General features: G+C 36.2%; 1 protein-coding gene across 1 annotated transcript in view; it reads left to right on the top strand.

Moving 5' to 3' along the window:
- LOC114360194 (lachesin) overlaps window positions 1–15,435 on the top strand; it is a 64,621-nt gene that overhangs the window by 27,731 nt on the left and 21,455 nt on the right. The window contains exons 3-4 of the mRNA XM_028314792.1: window positions 7,204–7,331; window positions 8,662–8,847. Of these exons, the coding sequence (XP_028170593.1) occupies window positions 7,204–7,331; window positions 8,662–8,847 (314 nt within the window). The remainder of the gene's footprint in view (window positions 1–7,203; window positions 7,332–8,661; window positions 8,848–15,435) is intronic.

The following is a 15,435-nucleotide window of genomic DNA, read 5'->3' as shown; positions in this document are numbered from 1 at the left end:
ATTTACTCCTTGTTTTTTCTAATAAATAAATAAATAATCTCAACTTTTTCCAAACATAACAAAGTGGAGCATACTTGAACGTGTTGTAGAGTGTTGTTTATGGCACAATGCAATGCTCTATGTTTTCGCCGGCACAAAACAAACGCATTACTAACGTTTGCCGATTCGAAAATGGAACGACTGCCACGTACTGACGTTGATTTCGATAGTTTTCAATTCCATGACCATTCTATCTGTATTCGACTAACACATTTGCGATTTTGTTTGTATTTCGTGTCGAAGACTTATGATTCGAGTATCTATTGTGTTTTTCGTCAACAAGAAGACGGATAACTGATATTGAATATTTTTTCATTCCGCATGAATAGTGATGTCTCGTCTCAAGATGTAGTAAACAAGCATTTTCAAGGAATCTTTTTACAATATTTTTGGAATTAGTTTACAAATTTTATTTTTCCTATGCTGGTTTATTCCTTTTGTGATAAATCTTTTTTGTGTTAATAACATGTGTGTATTTATTTTATTTTAAAAATTGGTTATTCGATAACAGATTTTTTTTATCAAAGGCACTTGTTTTTGCTTTTATTCAGTTCTCGTTCGGTCAGTCGAATTTTAACAAACCTAAATCCATGCAAGTAAAGCCACGTGCAAAAGCCATCACACGATCGAATCGAACACGTACTTCGTTATTGCGTCATTAAGCTCACTAAACCTTCGGTAAATAGGTTCCACCTCGGTGGTTACGTGCTATGCTCGCAGAACGCAGAACCTCAACCGAGCTACCTCAACCAACGAGCCATATCGTGACCGTATTCACAGGCCAATCCGCAGGGCAGATTCTCAGACAGCCAGTCGGCTGCAAGAGGCATTAATGCGGGCCTGGCATTCTGTGTGCATGCCGAAGTGTTATGGCCTAATTAAGGCGGGTTATTGGGAATCGTCTAAGAAGATAACGCGGGACTTGAACGGAACATTGCTAGATTCGTGCTAGGTAGTGCCGATTTTGAATTACGTCTATGCGACTGATAAAATAAAACTAAAGTTCTTAGTATAGTAGTAAAGTCTTTCGATAGTAGGTACTTTAAATAATTATGCCAGTTACCAAGAAATATGCGATATCTTCAGGTATTCGGTGACATGATAGGATATAAGCTTCCAGATTTTGAAATGCCAAAGTAAGTTTAATAACATCTTGATCCTGACCGTCCATACATAAATAAAGGCGAACAGCATCCTGATTATCTATGTAGTTCAAAATGAATGCAATAGTTAGCAGTAAACATTGATTAATTACAATTGAAATGTGTGTTTGCCAACGTTTGATTTGATTTGAATGCACCAAACCACTCATTTGAGGTTTAACAAATGTAGCACAAATCAATGATCGTCAACAATTTCGATGTGTGGTCGCAAACAGAAAATTAAACAAACCACATTTAGTGCAATAAAATTGTACATTCAGATATTTTGCCTATTTTGTTAAATTATAGGTGCGTAATATAAATATGGCAACTAAATGCGAATGCGTACCTATCTTATTAAAAGCAGGTATCTAGTTTGATTTTATTTGTATGTTTTATACACGCTTTGATCCTTTTAGTTAATTAGACACAACTCACAAGGTAATTGACGTGAACATGTTTTGTATAGTGAAATTCAAAACCGACTTCCCTAATAAGGGCATTAATTACGGGTAATCTTAATTAAACCATTGAATATAATGATGAAAGCTGGATAAAAGGGCGATGAGTAATTGTCAGAAATTTCAGGTCAGTGGCGACGTGAAAAATGTGTTAAATCCGAGTTCCAAATTAGGGGAATTGGTCGAAAATATTCGCCGTTCCGAATCCCGTACTGGACCATTAATCGTCGTGATGTCACAGTATGGGACGTTTAGTGTGACCCTTTTTATGCGCCGAACCTTACTCGAGTAAGGCTGGGTGCACACGAGGTAATTTGTACGTATTTTAGAAGGGTCGAGATTTAGTTGACGCGGTTAATGCGTGTTTGTAAATCCTTTCAAATCCTGATTAGTTTAAAGTTTGTAGGTGCGTGTATAGACTATAGATAGGAACAGTGTTTTATACTGGAGAGCTTGTAGATAAGCGCTTTGGTAGTGATTTTTTTAAGCAATATACAGGGTATATGTATAGGTAGTTAACAAAGATAAAATTTTAATTCGATATTGCAATTTTCAGTCGCGTCACGTTGAACGTTCGTTCACTACTTATCGATATGTCGCAGGCAAATTGTATGATTCCGCATTTTACAAACGGCGTCGTCAGTTCACAAACGCTCGCTGTTCTATGAAATGCCGAAGGCAAAATGTAAATTGCCTTGGCACTTTATAATATGCCACAAAATTTGGTAGCCAATTCAATCGCCGTTTACAAAATGCCGCGGCAAATTGAAGTATTTAGTTCTGTTTCTTACCACGCGAGGCGCTGCTTATCAAAACGAGGAAAATGGCGTCGAGTAGTGGTATTGTGATACATAAAACGTACGTATTCAAAGGACTTTTCACAAAAAAAGTATTGTTTTAAAGACATTTACTATAATGAATTGAGGAAATTTTACGATTCACAAATAGGAGCAGTGAAAAAGCCGTGGACAAATGAAAAAGTTTTTGAGGTTATCCCGCACGTAAAAAACGCTAAGGTGACAATGGAATCTGGTGCTCGGAGGACTGCTGCGGAATATGGCTTGTTCTAGGTATAATTAAAATGTTTTTTTTTTATGCATAACAAGTCAGGTACCTTATTTAACCACAATCGTATCTGGTGTTAAGTTTGTCTTTAATCGAAAGTACCATATTATTCATAAAAGTTGTATTATTGTTACTTAGGTATGTCATCAGTTTAAATTAGTTTAGTATTATTTTTGTTACGAAAATATTTTAATTACTTTAGGAGTTTTTTTAAGTTTGTCCTATTTGAATATAGATTTCTGGTTTCTGAAATAAAGTCTGATTTGTCCAACATGTGTTTTATGTTGGTCACCCTATTGTAACAATCATAGTCGAAATTATAAATTGAACGAGTCGCCAATTTGCCTTCGGCATTTCATAGAACAGCGAGCGTTTGTAAACTGACGACGCCGTTTGTAAAATGCGGAATCATACAATTTGCCTGCGACAGATATACCACATTCTACATTTGCCTTAACAAGATTATATTTGAAGCTATATTATTATTTCAGCTTTAGTTTTGCTACGAGATTTGAAGTAGGTAGGTAGGTACCTACTGATTAACAAATAGTAGGAATGCTCGTATTAGTCCAGTCAATGAATGCCTTAACGACGGTGTAGAGAGAAATCCGTGGAACACAATTTCTGACCTCGGGACTTTATTTAGCCTAGTTAGGTAGTGAACATAGCAAAAGTCCCCGCCCTTAGCCCTTGAGCCGGCGGGGAGAGGGGGGTTTAAAGGTGCCACTTTTCGGTTTTTCGCTTAATCCTCGGAAACTATGCGTCCTAGTGACATGACTACTATGAACCAAAAAAAGCTTATTCAATTTGCTACAGGTGAGGCCGTCAAGTTTTTCTATATCTTGTATAGTTTTTGCGGCATCTGCTCTAGAAGGTCTGTAAAATTGGAAATTTTATTGTTGTCTTACATGTTCCTTTCAGGAGAAAATCGACTAAATCAACATTGAGCAAACACTATAGACATGCGAGAGCATGTTAAGCCTAGTTCCATGGAGGGGACTGCACCGTGTGTATATTTAGACGAACCAATTAGAGCCACTTTTGACTCCTCATCATTCAAAAACTACTGTGCATTAACACTTCAAATTTGGCTCATGTATTGAGACTTGCAAGATATACATCAGCTTCAAATTTCATAAATATACCTCAAACGGTTATTTAGGTATTGACGTTCAAAAATCGATATTTAGAGCACTAAAATCTATCTATCACATGTGAAATGTTAAAATTTACTGGTTTTTTATTTGTTCCTTTGTATTTATGTTACGGTTAATGTGATAAATTGAAAATTATTAATAATAACCGGTTATTATGAATAATTACCGACAGTCGCGGTAAAAGTGATAAATTAATCACATTTAACAGTGATTATTTAATAATTCAACCTTAGTACTAACAAATTTCATAAAAGAGAACAACATCTTGTGTACGTGCTCGTGTACAGCCAAACTTTTGAACGTTTTGATATCATATATTAATATAATTTGGCATAATGAGTTTGGAATGTTTCTTGCATGATATTACTTTTCCATGATGCCTATAACATAATGTTTTGATTTAAAGTGAAAAATAGGTTAAGGTGCGGCGGGGGTGGCCCTTGGGCCACCCCTAAGCCGCCTATTTAGTTTTATACACACATAAATGACCTCATATTAATCACATTTACCAAATCATGCGGTGATTATTCATAATAACCGGCGATTATTCATAATTTTCACATTTATCACTTTGACCGTAACATTTACATAACTACCTTTCTGGATGCCAAATTTGAACCTTCGAGGTCATCTGGAAGTGGTTAGAATTTGGTCTATAGGTCAGACATGTAGATTTTTGGACGTCAATATCTAAAGAACCGTTTGAGGCATATTAATGAAATTTGTAACTGATGTATATCTTGCAAGTCTCAACACATGAGCCAAATTTGAAGTGTTAATGCACAGTAGTTTTTGAGTGATGAGGAGTCCAAAGTGGCTCAAAGTGATTCGTCTAAATATACGCACGGTGTAGTCCCCTCCATGGAACTAGGCTTAACATGCTCCCGCATGTCTAGAATGATTGCTCAATGTTGATTTAGTCGATTTTTTCCTGATGGGAACATGTAAGACAAAAATAAAATTTCCAGTATTACAGACCTTCTAGAGCAGATGCCGCGAAAACTAAACAATTTATAGAAAAACTTGTCGATCTCACCTGTAGCAAATTGAATATGCTTTTTTTGGTTCATAGTAGTCATGTCACTAGGACGCATAGTTTTCGAGGATTAAGCGAAAAACCGAAAAGTGGCACCATTAAACCTCCCTCTCCCCGCCGGCTCAAGGGCTAAGGGCGGGGACTTTTGCTATGTTCACCTCCTAACTAGCCTAAATAAAGTCCTGAAGTCAGAAATTGTGTTCTACAGTTTTCCATCTATAATGCTTTATTGACTGGACTATATATTACTCGTAAGATATCTATGATGATAGGCATCCAAAACCAAGCTGTTCATTGGTTAGCTGCGTTCAAATGGCCATGCTAGGCAATCGCTAAGTGACTGGGCAAATGCTTTAGGTATAATCGATTACGTGCTGCACTGCAAAGGAGAATATGCTACTCAGTAGCGCATGTAATATGTGTTAGCAAGGCGATGTTAGATAAAATAAGGAGCAACGGAAAATAAACGTCATGTTTATTATGGGCTTATAATAAGTAACAGCTTGACATTTATAATTTAACTAGCTGTGCTAGCGAAAATAAAAAAATGTTGTATTTAAAAATAACATTTCCCGTTTTCGTAAGATTTTTTTTTACAGCTCCGCCCCTATTAGCTGTAGCGTGATGTTATGTAGCAAGTAGCAAGCAAAGCCTTCCTCGGTAAATGGATTATTCAACAAAAAAAGTTTTTTTCTAACTAGTAGTTCCTGGGATTCTCAAAAAAGGAAAATATTTAAAAAACCTGAGGTGCGACTTCTCGTTAAATTACTCGAGTTAATAGAGTCTATGAGAGGTGTTTGATCTTTGGCTTGCTTGAATAATCAGTTTATATCTGCATCCCTTTTACGTGGACATTGGGTCAAGGCAGACGCTATCAGTAGCTAATAGAGATTTAGCCTCAAACTCTATGATATACTCGCGTATCAGGAGTCAAATAGTCTTACCACGTGGGTTTTTGCAAAATCTGTTTTAACAATTTCTCATTAATTCTTGAAATGTTAATACCATCATAGTACACATTTTTGCTGCAAAATAGCCCTTATCACAACTACATAAGATGTTACTGTGTTTAATTTGATGTGCCGATCTTTGTACGGTCAGAAAATTCGGCCATTTGCGACACCGTCCGCCGTTCCACAATAAAGAAACAACTTAGATAATTATCACGTTTCCTACTTCCCAATTCCCTCGGTATTTAATTGTTTTTTTCCAAATGATTAAGTTGGATCGGACATCGTATATCCGAGATCGATTGCAGCCCGTAATTGGGATGTAATTGGGAGTTTTGCTACCATATAGGACTTACTATTTTAACGCTGTTTTTCAAATAATGTTCCATGTTTTCTGTGTCACTTACCGAGAAGTATAAAGTTTATGTTACTCTTTTACGGCGGCGTTGGTATCTTTGCATTTTATATGACTTTAAATTTCTATTTTCAATAGATGCAAAAGACTTCTACACAACACTGCACTTTTCAAAGATGTTTTTATTGAATCAGATTATTGATTTGTTAATCCAACGAAACAATATAATTCGCTAATAGTACCTATAACGAAAACAAAAATATAACTTCTCTGAAACGCTCCAGTATCTTATTCATCGGACTGAATTAACTCAGAGCATCGTTTTATTTATTCATCCCGACTATTCCTTGTCTAATTGTATTTTTTCCGACTGATTAAGTCGGATCGGATCTCGATTTCAGTAATCGCATGCATTTGCGATTTATTTAATAGAAGTAGAACGCTCGGTCGTCCGCCGTCAGCGGTTCCGCACTTTTGTTTGTGCAATCCTGACCCAATTTAAAGCAATTTGAAATGCCAATTCGACCTGTATTTCTTCTGATTGTATTTGGTTACCATCGGAAATAAAGCTGATTCGGACGCTGGACGTATTTTTTGTCAAGGATCTTTTGTGCTGCAATTCCCGTGGGCGGTTCCGCGTGGAAATATCATGGAATTGTTTTTACCAACAGTGGTCTCAGAGTTCGTGTTTACCTATTACACTAATATTTATACGTAAAGGGGTGTTACCTCAGAAAATTGGATTCAAAATAGCTAAATTGAAAGCTCTTCTATGACAATCGTTCAATTAAACGAAAAATCAAGCCTTGATAATGATATTGAAGTTTTATTTATATCACGAGCATGCAGAAAATATCTGATTTCCACTGACTCCTATGTTAATTTTTTGAGAAATTCAACAAAATAATGGCCAATGATAATCACCAAATTATATTCCCGCCCACGATCCCACTGATTTAACCAAAATAAAATTGACTAAACGTTCATTATTTTTCCAGGGCAACTTCAGGGGTCAGGGTACAGCGAACAGGAGCCAGAATTCCTGTCACCATTGGAGAACTTGACAGTGGCCCAAGGCAGGGATATACATTTCACATGCACTGTCAACAATCTAGGAACATACAAGGTAATTGGCAGTGTCTTGTTAGTTACATGAATGTAATTTAAGCAGGTGCCTATTCTGAATATTGCCAATACAAACGTCATCAACAATCATTTTCATTACTCGTTGTTAAAAATGTGATACATATGATATGTTAATTGAGAATAAGGACGCATTACCTTTAGGGTAAGTCCAGGATACATGCCCCACTTTTTGAAGTAACTCAGTCAATAAGTTGTTATCAACAATTTGACCTTAGTATCTGTAAACTTTGGTCTTTCGTTTATGATATTACTATAATAAATTATTTTAGTTTAAGTTATACCGATTCTCAGTAAATACCATTTTAATTGACCTCTAAAAAGTGGGATAGACGCCTAATGTGGGGTATAGAAGACTCACTGTATGATTGCTTCAAAGGATAGATGCCTGATGCAGGGATAGATGTCTCGTTAATACAGTTTTTGAATTCTAAGGATCAAATGCATTTTGAAATCAAACAAACAAGCCAAGTATTACTATTTAAGATTGTTTGTTATTAAATGAATTAAAAATGAAATTTAATATTTTTTATTAAAAATAGTACAAAGTACATCCACCCAAAGTCAGGTAAAAAGGTAATTCGATCAGAAGGGCACCCTATTTATTACTTTCCTAAGGTTAGCCGTACTAAATTCTTTTTTTCTTCTTACTTGCTACTTGTGACAAAAAGACCAGGTTAAGATAGATGCCCCTAGGTGCATGAGACATGACCCTAAAGGCATCTATCTATACCCAAAAAAAATTAGGCAACTATCCTTTTAGCATAGGATGGGTGCCTTTTTTTAATAAAAAATATAATAACACTAAAAATCGAATTAAACATAGCTGTCCCGTCTAATTTATAAGATAGGTCTATCAAATTATATAAAATTCTGCTTAATTTTACAGCTGACAAAAAAATTATCCATTAAAAGATACTTACCAATTTGATTTCGACGCTCGCTAAGGTTTGGCCGCGGAAGATTTTTGCTCTTACTGGCTAAACGAACGCACTCTTTGATGGTTTGCGAGGCGAAAAGTGGTACGGGGAGGTCCCTTTCTATTATACGTTCTATAACTTTAGGCTAAGTTGCTTGTAACATAGTGTACTTAAAATCGCGGCACCTATCCCACTGGGGCACGTATCCTGGAATTACCCTAGAGCACGGATTTAAGTCACACTTGGCTGGTTTTTTTATCCTTATTATGTACAGTTGAAACACGGCTATGCATTTTTGTTGCTAAATAAATAGCAACTAATACGACTACATATTATGAGGCCACCGTATTGACATGCCATCGTCTTGACTACAAAGCTAAATCCATTTTACAGGTAGCCTGGATAAAATCGGACACAAAGACAATACTGGCGATTCACACGCACATGGTGACTCTCAACCAGCGGCTGTCGGTGTCGCACAACGGCCACAACACCTGGAAGCTGTACATTAACAGCGTGGAGCCCAAGGACTCCGGCACCTACATGTGCCAGATCAATACCGACCCTATGATGAGTCAGGTAAGTTTCTTTTAGAACAGTTGGCGATGTTGAACCTGCAGCTGTCGGTGTCGCACCACGGTCACAACACCAGGAAACTGTAGATCAGCAGCGTGGAGCACAAGGACTCCGGCACTAACATGTGCCAGATCAATACCGACCAGGTATGACGATGAGTCAGGTAAGTTGCTTTTAGAACAGACATGTGGCTCTCAACTGGCGACTGTCGGTTTCATTACTTAACTAATGCTTGCACAAGTATCGTGAAAATTGTGATAGCCAAACATTTAATCGCCTATTCGCCTTTAGAGAGATTTTAAGAATTTTCAATAAGTTGCAGTACCTACCTATACAAGATTCTCGTTGCTCTTATATTTTATAACTCCACTGTGATAGTGTTTTCAAAAATTTAATAGGATTTTCTAGTCACGTATTTGCGCATGCCAGAAAAGATGCGAATGTCCAATAGGTTTTCAGGGCGTCGCCTCCTGGGAGAACATCACAGACGTTTTAAATTTCGTAAACCGTCTGTTATAATAACCGCTACTAATAAAAGTTATTATTAATAATTGTATGTTATATTTATTTCCGACAAATTTTTCATTTTAAAGTGATCATAATAATTTAATAATTCTTCAAGAAGTCACTTCCAGGCAGAAAAAATGCGAGTCCTAATAACAAACCAATGTCGCAAATAGTACCAAACCAAGCTCGAACTGGTTTTCAATTCCAGTGGGCATGTATCAAGTTGTTGAATGGACCTGGAGCCATGGAGCGTGGTTATTGGTTTACGTAGCGTCGCTGAATTCGAGTATTTTGCAAACGTCACGCCTAGCCACAGGCTCTTCGGTGGCCGAATGTGGAACGCCATTCTGGAACACTGGTCACTGTTTTCAGAATGGGAAAATTCTTGTTTGGAATAGGAATAGGCGAAAGTTAATAATATAAAGTAGTTACAATTTCACAGTTCTTTTTCCATCAGGTTTCTGAAAACATTTTAGATTACTACGAGGGCTTAAACGTTACATTATTATTTATTTACGTATAGCTTTAGTAGTAAATATAAAATCCTAAGCGTATTATTTTATAATGATATAAAACAAGCATTAGGTAGAACAAAATATAAATTTTGTGGCATTGGGTTCATAGAAAAAAGTTAGCTTGTACGATATTATATCTGACGAGGAGTCTTTTTCATAACCATTAATTCAAGAGACCTACTTCAAACGTCTTGAAGTCACATCACATGTCAATAACACACAATGTTAGCAATAAGCTTTATATTAACGATCCGACTATTGTTGCATAACTCAGTAGACACTATAACGTCTCTGCCCCATTTACATGGCAATTCCATTCAATTAGAGCATTAATTGCTTATCAATAATGAACAGCAATTACAATAGGTTTCCGAGCTCCGCTAATATTAAAATGTATGTGTTAGAGTCACGTGGAAAGTTGGCTAATTCATAAAATTCCCAGCAAACGCCATTTTTGCTAACTTAAAGCATTTGTCAATTCTGTTTGAAAAGTTTTTGAGGCATATTTCCTGATGGTTTATGAAGAACACGTTAATAAAAACTTTTTTAATGCTACACCTGCCTGTCAAATTTGAGCTTAAAATAAAGGACATTCATTATTAGTATGTCCTTATTACTTACATAAATAAACATTTTTTCTATCTTTATCAATTTCTGGAATCCTAATAAGATCGCTCATGTCTATTTAACCGTTGGAATTTCCTAGAAAATTCTTGCCTAGGTTCTATTAATAGCTACTAATCGACATTCTACTCGTAATAGAACATTTGGGTTATTTCTGATTGATTCTATGAAATACCTGACAGTCTTGGAACTACGATAAATGTTGTAGATTTTTGACAAAGGTGACAGAGTTTCTTCCGTCGCTTCTGCTCAGCACTAGCCAATATGTTATTTCGAAGTGGTGGTAGGGCAAGCTATACTTGGAGCCTGCTTATGTGTCCTGAACAGGACCTGTACCTCTAGTACGAAAAACTTTCGAGTTCGTTTCGTTGCGTATTCAAAGTGTCATCGAAAAATTTTGTATGAAAAATTAAACAGCGCCCCCTAGGGCGGCTATAATATAGGGGGCGCTGTTTAATTTTTCATACAAAATTTTTCGATGACACTTTGAATACGCAACGAAACGAACTCGAAAGTTTTTCCTACTAGAGGTACTGTACACAGTTAATAATAAAGAATTTGAATATTGAATTATTGAATTTGAAATATCTAGACATTTATGGAGATTGACTTGTCCTTACGTTTTGCCTGTAACATGCAATCAGATCCGCGGCTGCACCGAGCTGCAAAATGGCCGTCACACGTTCAGCGATCCGCTAAATAAATGCAGACTTATTACTGTTTCATTGGTGATCAATGAGACATTTCGGTCTGGGACTTGATTGATTGTTTTTGATCATTTATCGATTCGAAGTGAACTGTGTACCTACCATGAGTTTACGTTAGGTGTGCTCGCTAGCGAAAACGTTAAAAATCTCTATGGAGATTTTGTTTCTTGAAAGTAGCCGCTAGGGGCGCTGCACAATATGTCATACAATTAAATGTCATTTTTTTACGCAGTCGCTAGCGAGCATACGTAACGTAAACTCATGGTAAGCACACTGCTTTCAATATTGATCTGTCAACTGTCAAAGTAATGTTTAATCATGCAGATGGCTTGATGGTGATTTGTCTTTTTGAAGGTATTTGAATTTTATTGGCAGTTAATCATGGCGTAGATTGAGAGTATAAAGTGAAACTGAACTATGTATCTATATATGGCGAATGGCGATAAAGCAAAAATTGTGTATTTCATACTTCAATTTGTAAGCTATAGTTTGCTTTAAAGGGTTTTCTGTTTTGTAAATCAAATCAAAATTTAACAGATTGCATGAAATTGTAGTTGATGCGATTTAGCAACTCAATTGAGCACAATAACAACATTAACAGCGCATTATTTTAAGCTCCTACGGTTAATTCACGCATTTATCTGTTTAAAATATTATCCTAGATTTTATTTAACGTTCTCGTTAATGATCTGTGGGCAGATAAAAATTAATTACGTGTAGTGTTTGTGCTACGGCCAGCATTTTGCGTTAATATTTCATGGACAACTTACACCTTTATTTAGACTTTCGTTATATTATTTACGTCGAAATGAGCATTGATTTGATGTCACAAGCAATTTCAACATATTATTGTTCAATTACTGCACATAATTAAATTAAATCATCCATAAATTCAAGCAAGCTATATTAAGTCGGATAGGTATATCCCTCCGCCTTCCCTCTCTAAGTCAAGTTTAATCGATAAGAATTTGTAAGCTGACAAATTGCTAAAGTTACTTTGCGAAGTTAAGTGTAGATTAAAACCTGTAAAGTCATCAACCCATGAGTTACGGGACAATCTCATTAGCAGTGTCCCATCGAAGCAAGCAATGGAAATAAAAAGTTGTAAGTCCACTCGAGCATTATTTACGAGGGCCATCCAAATTTATGACTCAATTGCTCTTAATAGTTGGTCGAATTTAACAGTAGAGCTGAGACGGAATGGAAACGAAGCGAAACTGCCGCCAGCTGAATATTTTGCTCATTGGTTTTTCTAGGAAATAAAATGCTGCGGCTTTTACTTATGCTGTACTCAATGAATGGCTTCATCTTTATCCCTTATTCATTCTTAATGTTGTATAATGTATTTTGAATCAAAGTTCTTACCTTTTAAAGTTTTTTGGAAAGAAATTCCAAATTATGTCTTATTGCTTTTCTCACAGAGAAACACAGGCTCATTATGAAATGACTCTCAAAACTCAAGCATAAATTCAAAGCTCTGATTGTTTAAATTACAATAACCTACTAAATCCATTTTGAGTGTCTACTTAAGTGTCGTTCCATAAACTGGTGGGTATCGAAGGCATGACCTCTGGAATGAATAGCTGTGTTCCCACAGGCTATCGCGGCTTCCTGCCAATAAAGGCAATAGAACGGAATATTTTAGGCATAAAAATGACAAATAAGGTCACTTTCAGACAGTCCATAAAGTATTGCCAACCGTTTAGTATTCCACGACCAACGTAAAAAAATATGAAAGTCGTATCTTTTTTGTATATTTGAAACTACTCGTGACTTGGTACATTTTGATTTCAAAGGCTTGTGTAATTTTTATTAAAGTATGTTCATCTTGACACGTTTTAGTCATATTTTGTTCTTGTGTAGAAATGGTAAAATTACATAACTACTGTAGGTAAATTTTCATCAAAATCCATTTGGAAGATTAGCGCGATACTGTTCACAATATTTTTGTCCATCTCTATAGGATAGGATTAAATTAACACAGGGGCCAGCGTCTTAAAATCGGATAGCCCCGCGAGGTACAAACAGAATACAGATATCAATAAAAAAACGTATACATATAGCAGCAAAATTTTAAATTTAAGTAACAGGTAGGCAAGTTACGTTTTACCAAGGTCAACCAAGAGAAAGAAATACCAACTCAACCACAATAATATAAAATATGCTCTCGAAAAGTAAACATCTGAATAATAACCGAATAACCATATCTACGGGACCTTTCTTTGTGAAGACAATAATAATTGCGTGGGTCTTGTCGGGTTGCGAGAATCTGTGCGTAAATGGCGTGCTTATGTGAGTGTGAGCGTAACAATACAACGTCATTAACAATATCTCTTTAGGAGAATACGGAAAATAATAACGCGGCTGTCAGCTCAAACCTCATTTCTATGCCATGGCTTGTAGATTGTCAGCGGCGTCAGCGCACACTTCAAAAACTATGGTAATAGGTTTAGGATGTACAAAAGTTACTCTAAGGCCGAGTTGCACCAACTTACTTTAACCGTAACTATAACAATAACTGATGCTCTTTGTATGGAGGTTTGTTAAAATTAAAGTAAGATGGTGCAACACAGCCTTACAGAGTCAGTTCAATATAAATTTTAGAGTTGTTTTCCTTAGGTGTAATCTACTTTTTACGTCGTGGCGAAGAGTTGGGTAGTTGTTTGACGCCAATAAGTAATAATTCCCAGACATACGTCTAGTTACGGAAAATTGGTAAAATTATGCCCTAACTTGAAAATAAGGCTAAGTGGCACGTGACTATTGTATACTCTACATTGTAGTGTTTCTCTAGGGACCTTAGTAGGCAGCGTTTGCTGAATATTTAGATGAATAAAATATTCCTCTTCCCTTCATCTTAACCGCAATATTTTGTACCCATTCTGGCCCACGTAAAAGAAAATGTTCAGTACATTTTGAATTATAACTTCAGCATGAAAATGCTCTGAAAAATCTAGATGCGACTAATGAATAAACATAATAATATCATCAACGACAAAATATTTTACTGGATGTGCCAAGACGATAACTTAAGAAAACGATTCACTTTTGTTTTAAAAAGCCTAAAGATATTGGATTCCGGATAGTGATCGTGTATATTCAGATTCAATGGTGTAGTTTTCCCAACCTATCCATTCCGATCAGTGTGATACACTACCGTACTACCCAGCTTTTCGTGTAAACAAATGGTGACAATACGCATGTATGTTTACGAGTGTTTCCTTACTAAACTTTAATATAGACTTTGTTAAATAAGTTCAATGTAGATTATTTTTATGTTAAGACCTTACATAGACATTTTTATAAGTACGAGTACTTATTTTGAGAGTCAAAGATTGCTAAGATTTGGAAATTATACCTAAATGATCTTATAAGATTTATTGCAGAGTAATGTGCGTTGCCTAGGATATGTAAGGGAAAGATGTACATTGTACAGCTGGCTATTACTATCAGTCTTATTCCGTGAAGTTCCTATCAGTCCGATACACATTCATAAGTACTACGAGTAGGTAAGATATCAGTCAAATGTAAGCTAGATACGTTTTCAGCAAATGTCTTTAAATTGTCGGGGTGCTTCCCATTTGCGAACGCAGGCTTCGGTAATCACTTTACCAAAGCACTGTTCAAATTCAATTTCTTGGCTCTTGAATCCTCGTAAAACTGTGGAATAACGAAAATAACATTTATTTTAGCGTTGTATCATTTAGTGGTCGCATAACCTCAAAATTCCTATTATAATTTAGGAAATTTAGCTTGAGTCTGCGTTTAACATTCCCGTAAATACTGAGCAGTGACACTTATTAAGTTATTTACCTTTGTGGAGGGCAGGTCGACGGCGGAATTTCGTCGACTGCTCCGCGGAATGCACACGCTTGCCAAAGCGAGGGGCGGGAGGAATGTCACCGCGACATCTTCATGCGGCACAGACAACTTTCCAAATACTGCCGTGACAACTGTTTACATTTTCAGCTCGCACCTGTGCTTTGGTGGCATTGTTTCCACGAATTTCTGTAAGAGTTGGATTCTTGGCAGGGGACCACGCAATATTCATGAGATTATGTTAACGGGTTTCCGCAAAATTGGGAGTGAAAGTAACATTCTTTTGGCTGCCAGTTCTGTTTGCGTTAATGCCATGCTTATAATTCATTTTCAAATTCAAATACGCAAATGTTTGCTAAGTTATCTCTAAGAAAATTCCTTTAGAAATCACTGTTTACATCTTACACAATCATTCTTAA

The sequence above is a fragment of the Ostrinia furnacalis genome, unplaced genomic scaffold (genome assembly GCF_004193835.3).
Source record: "Ostrinia furnacalis isolate ACB-3 unplaced genomic scaffold, ASM419383v2 OfSCF4915, whole genome shotgun sequence".
In the NCBI taxonomy this organism is placed as follows: Eukaryota; Metazoa; Arthropoda; class Insecta; order Lepidoptera; family Crambidae; genus Ostrinia; species Ostrinia furnacalis.
This window is presented reverse-complemented; position numbering and strand designations above follow the sequence as displayed.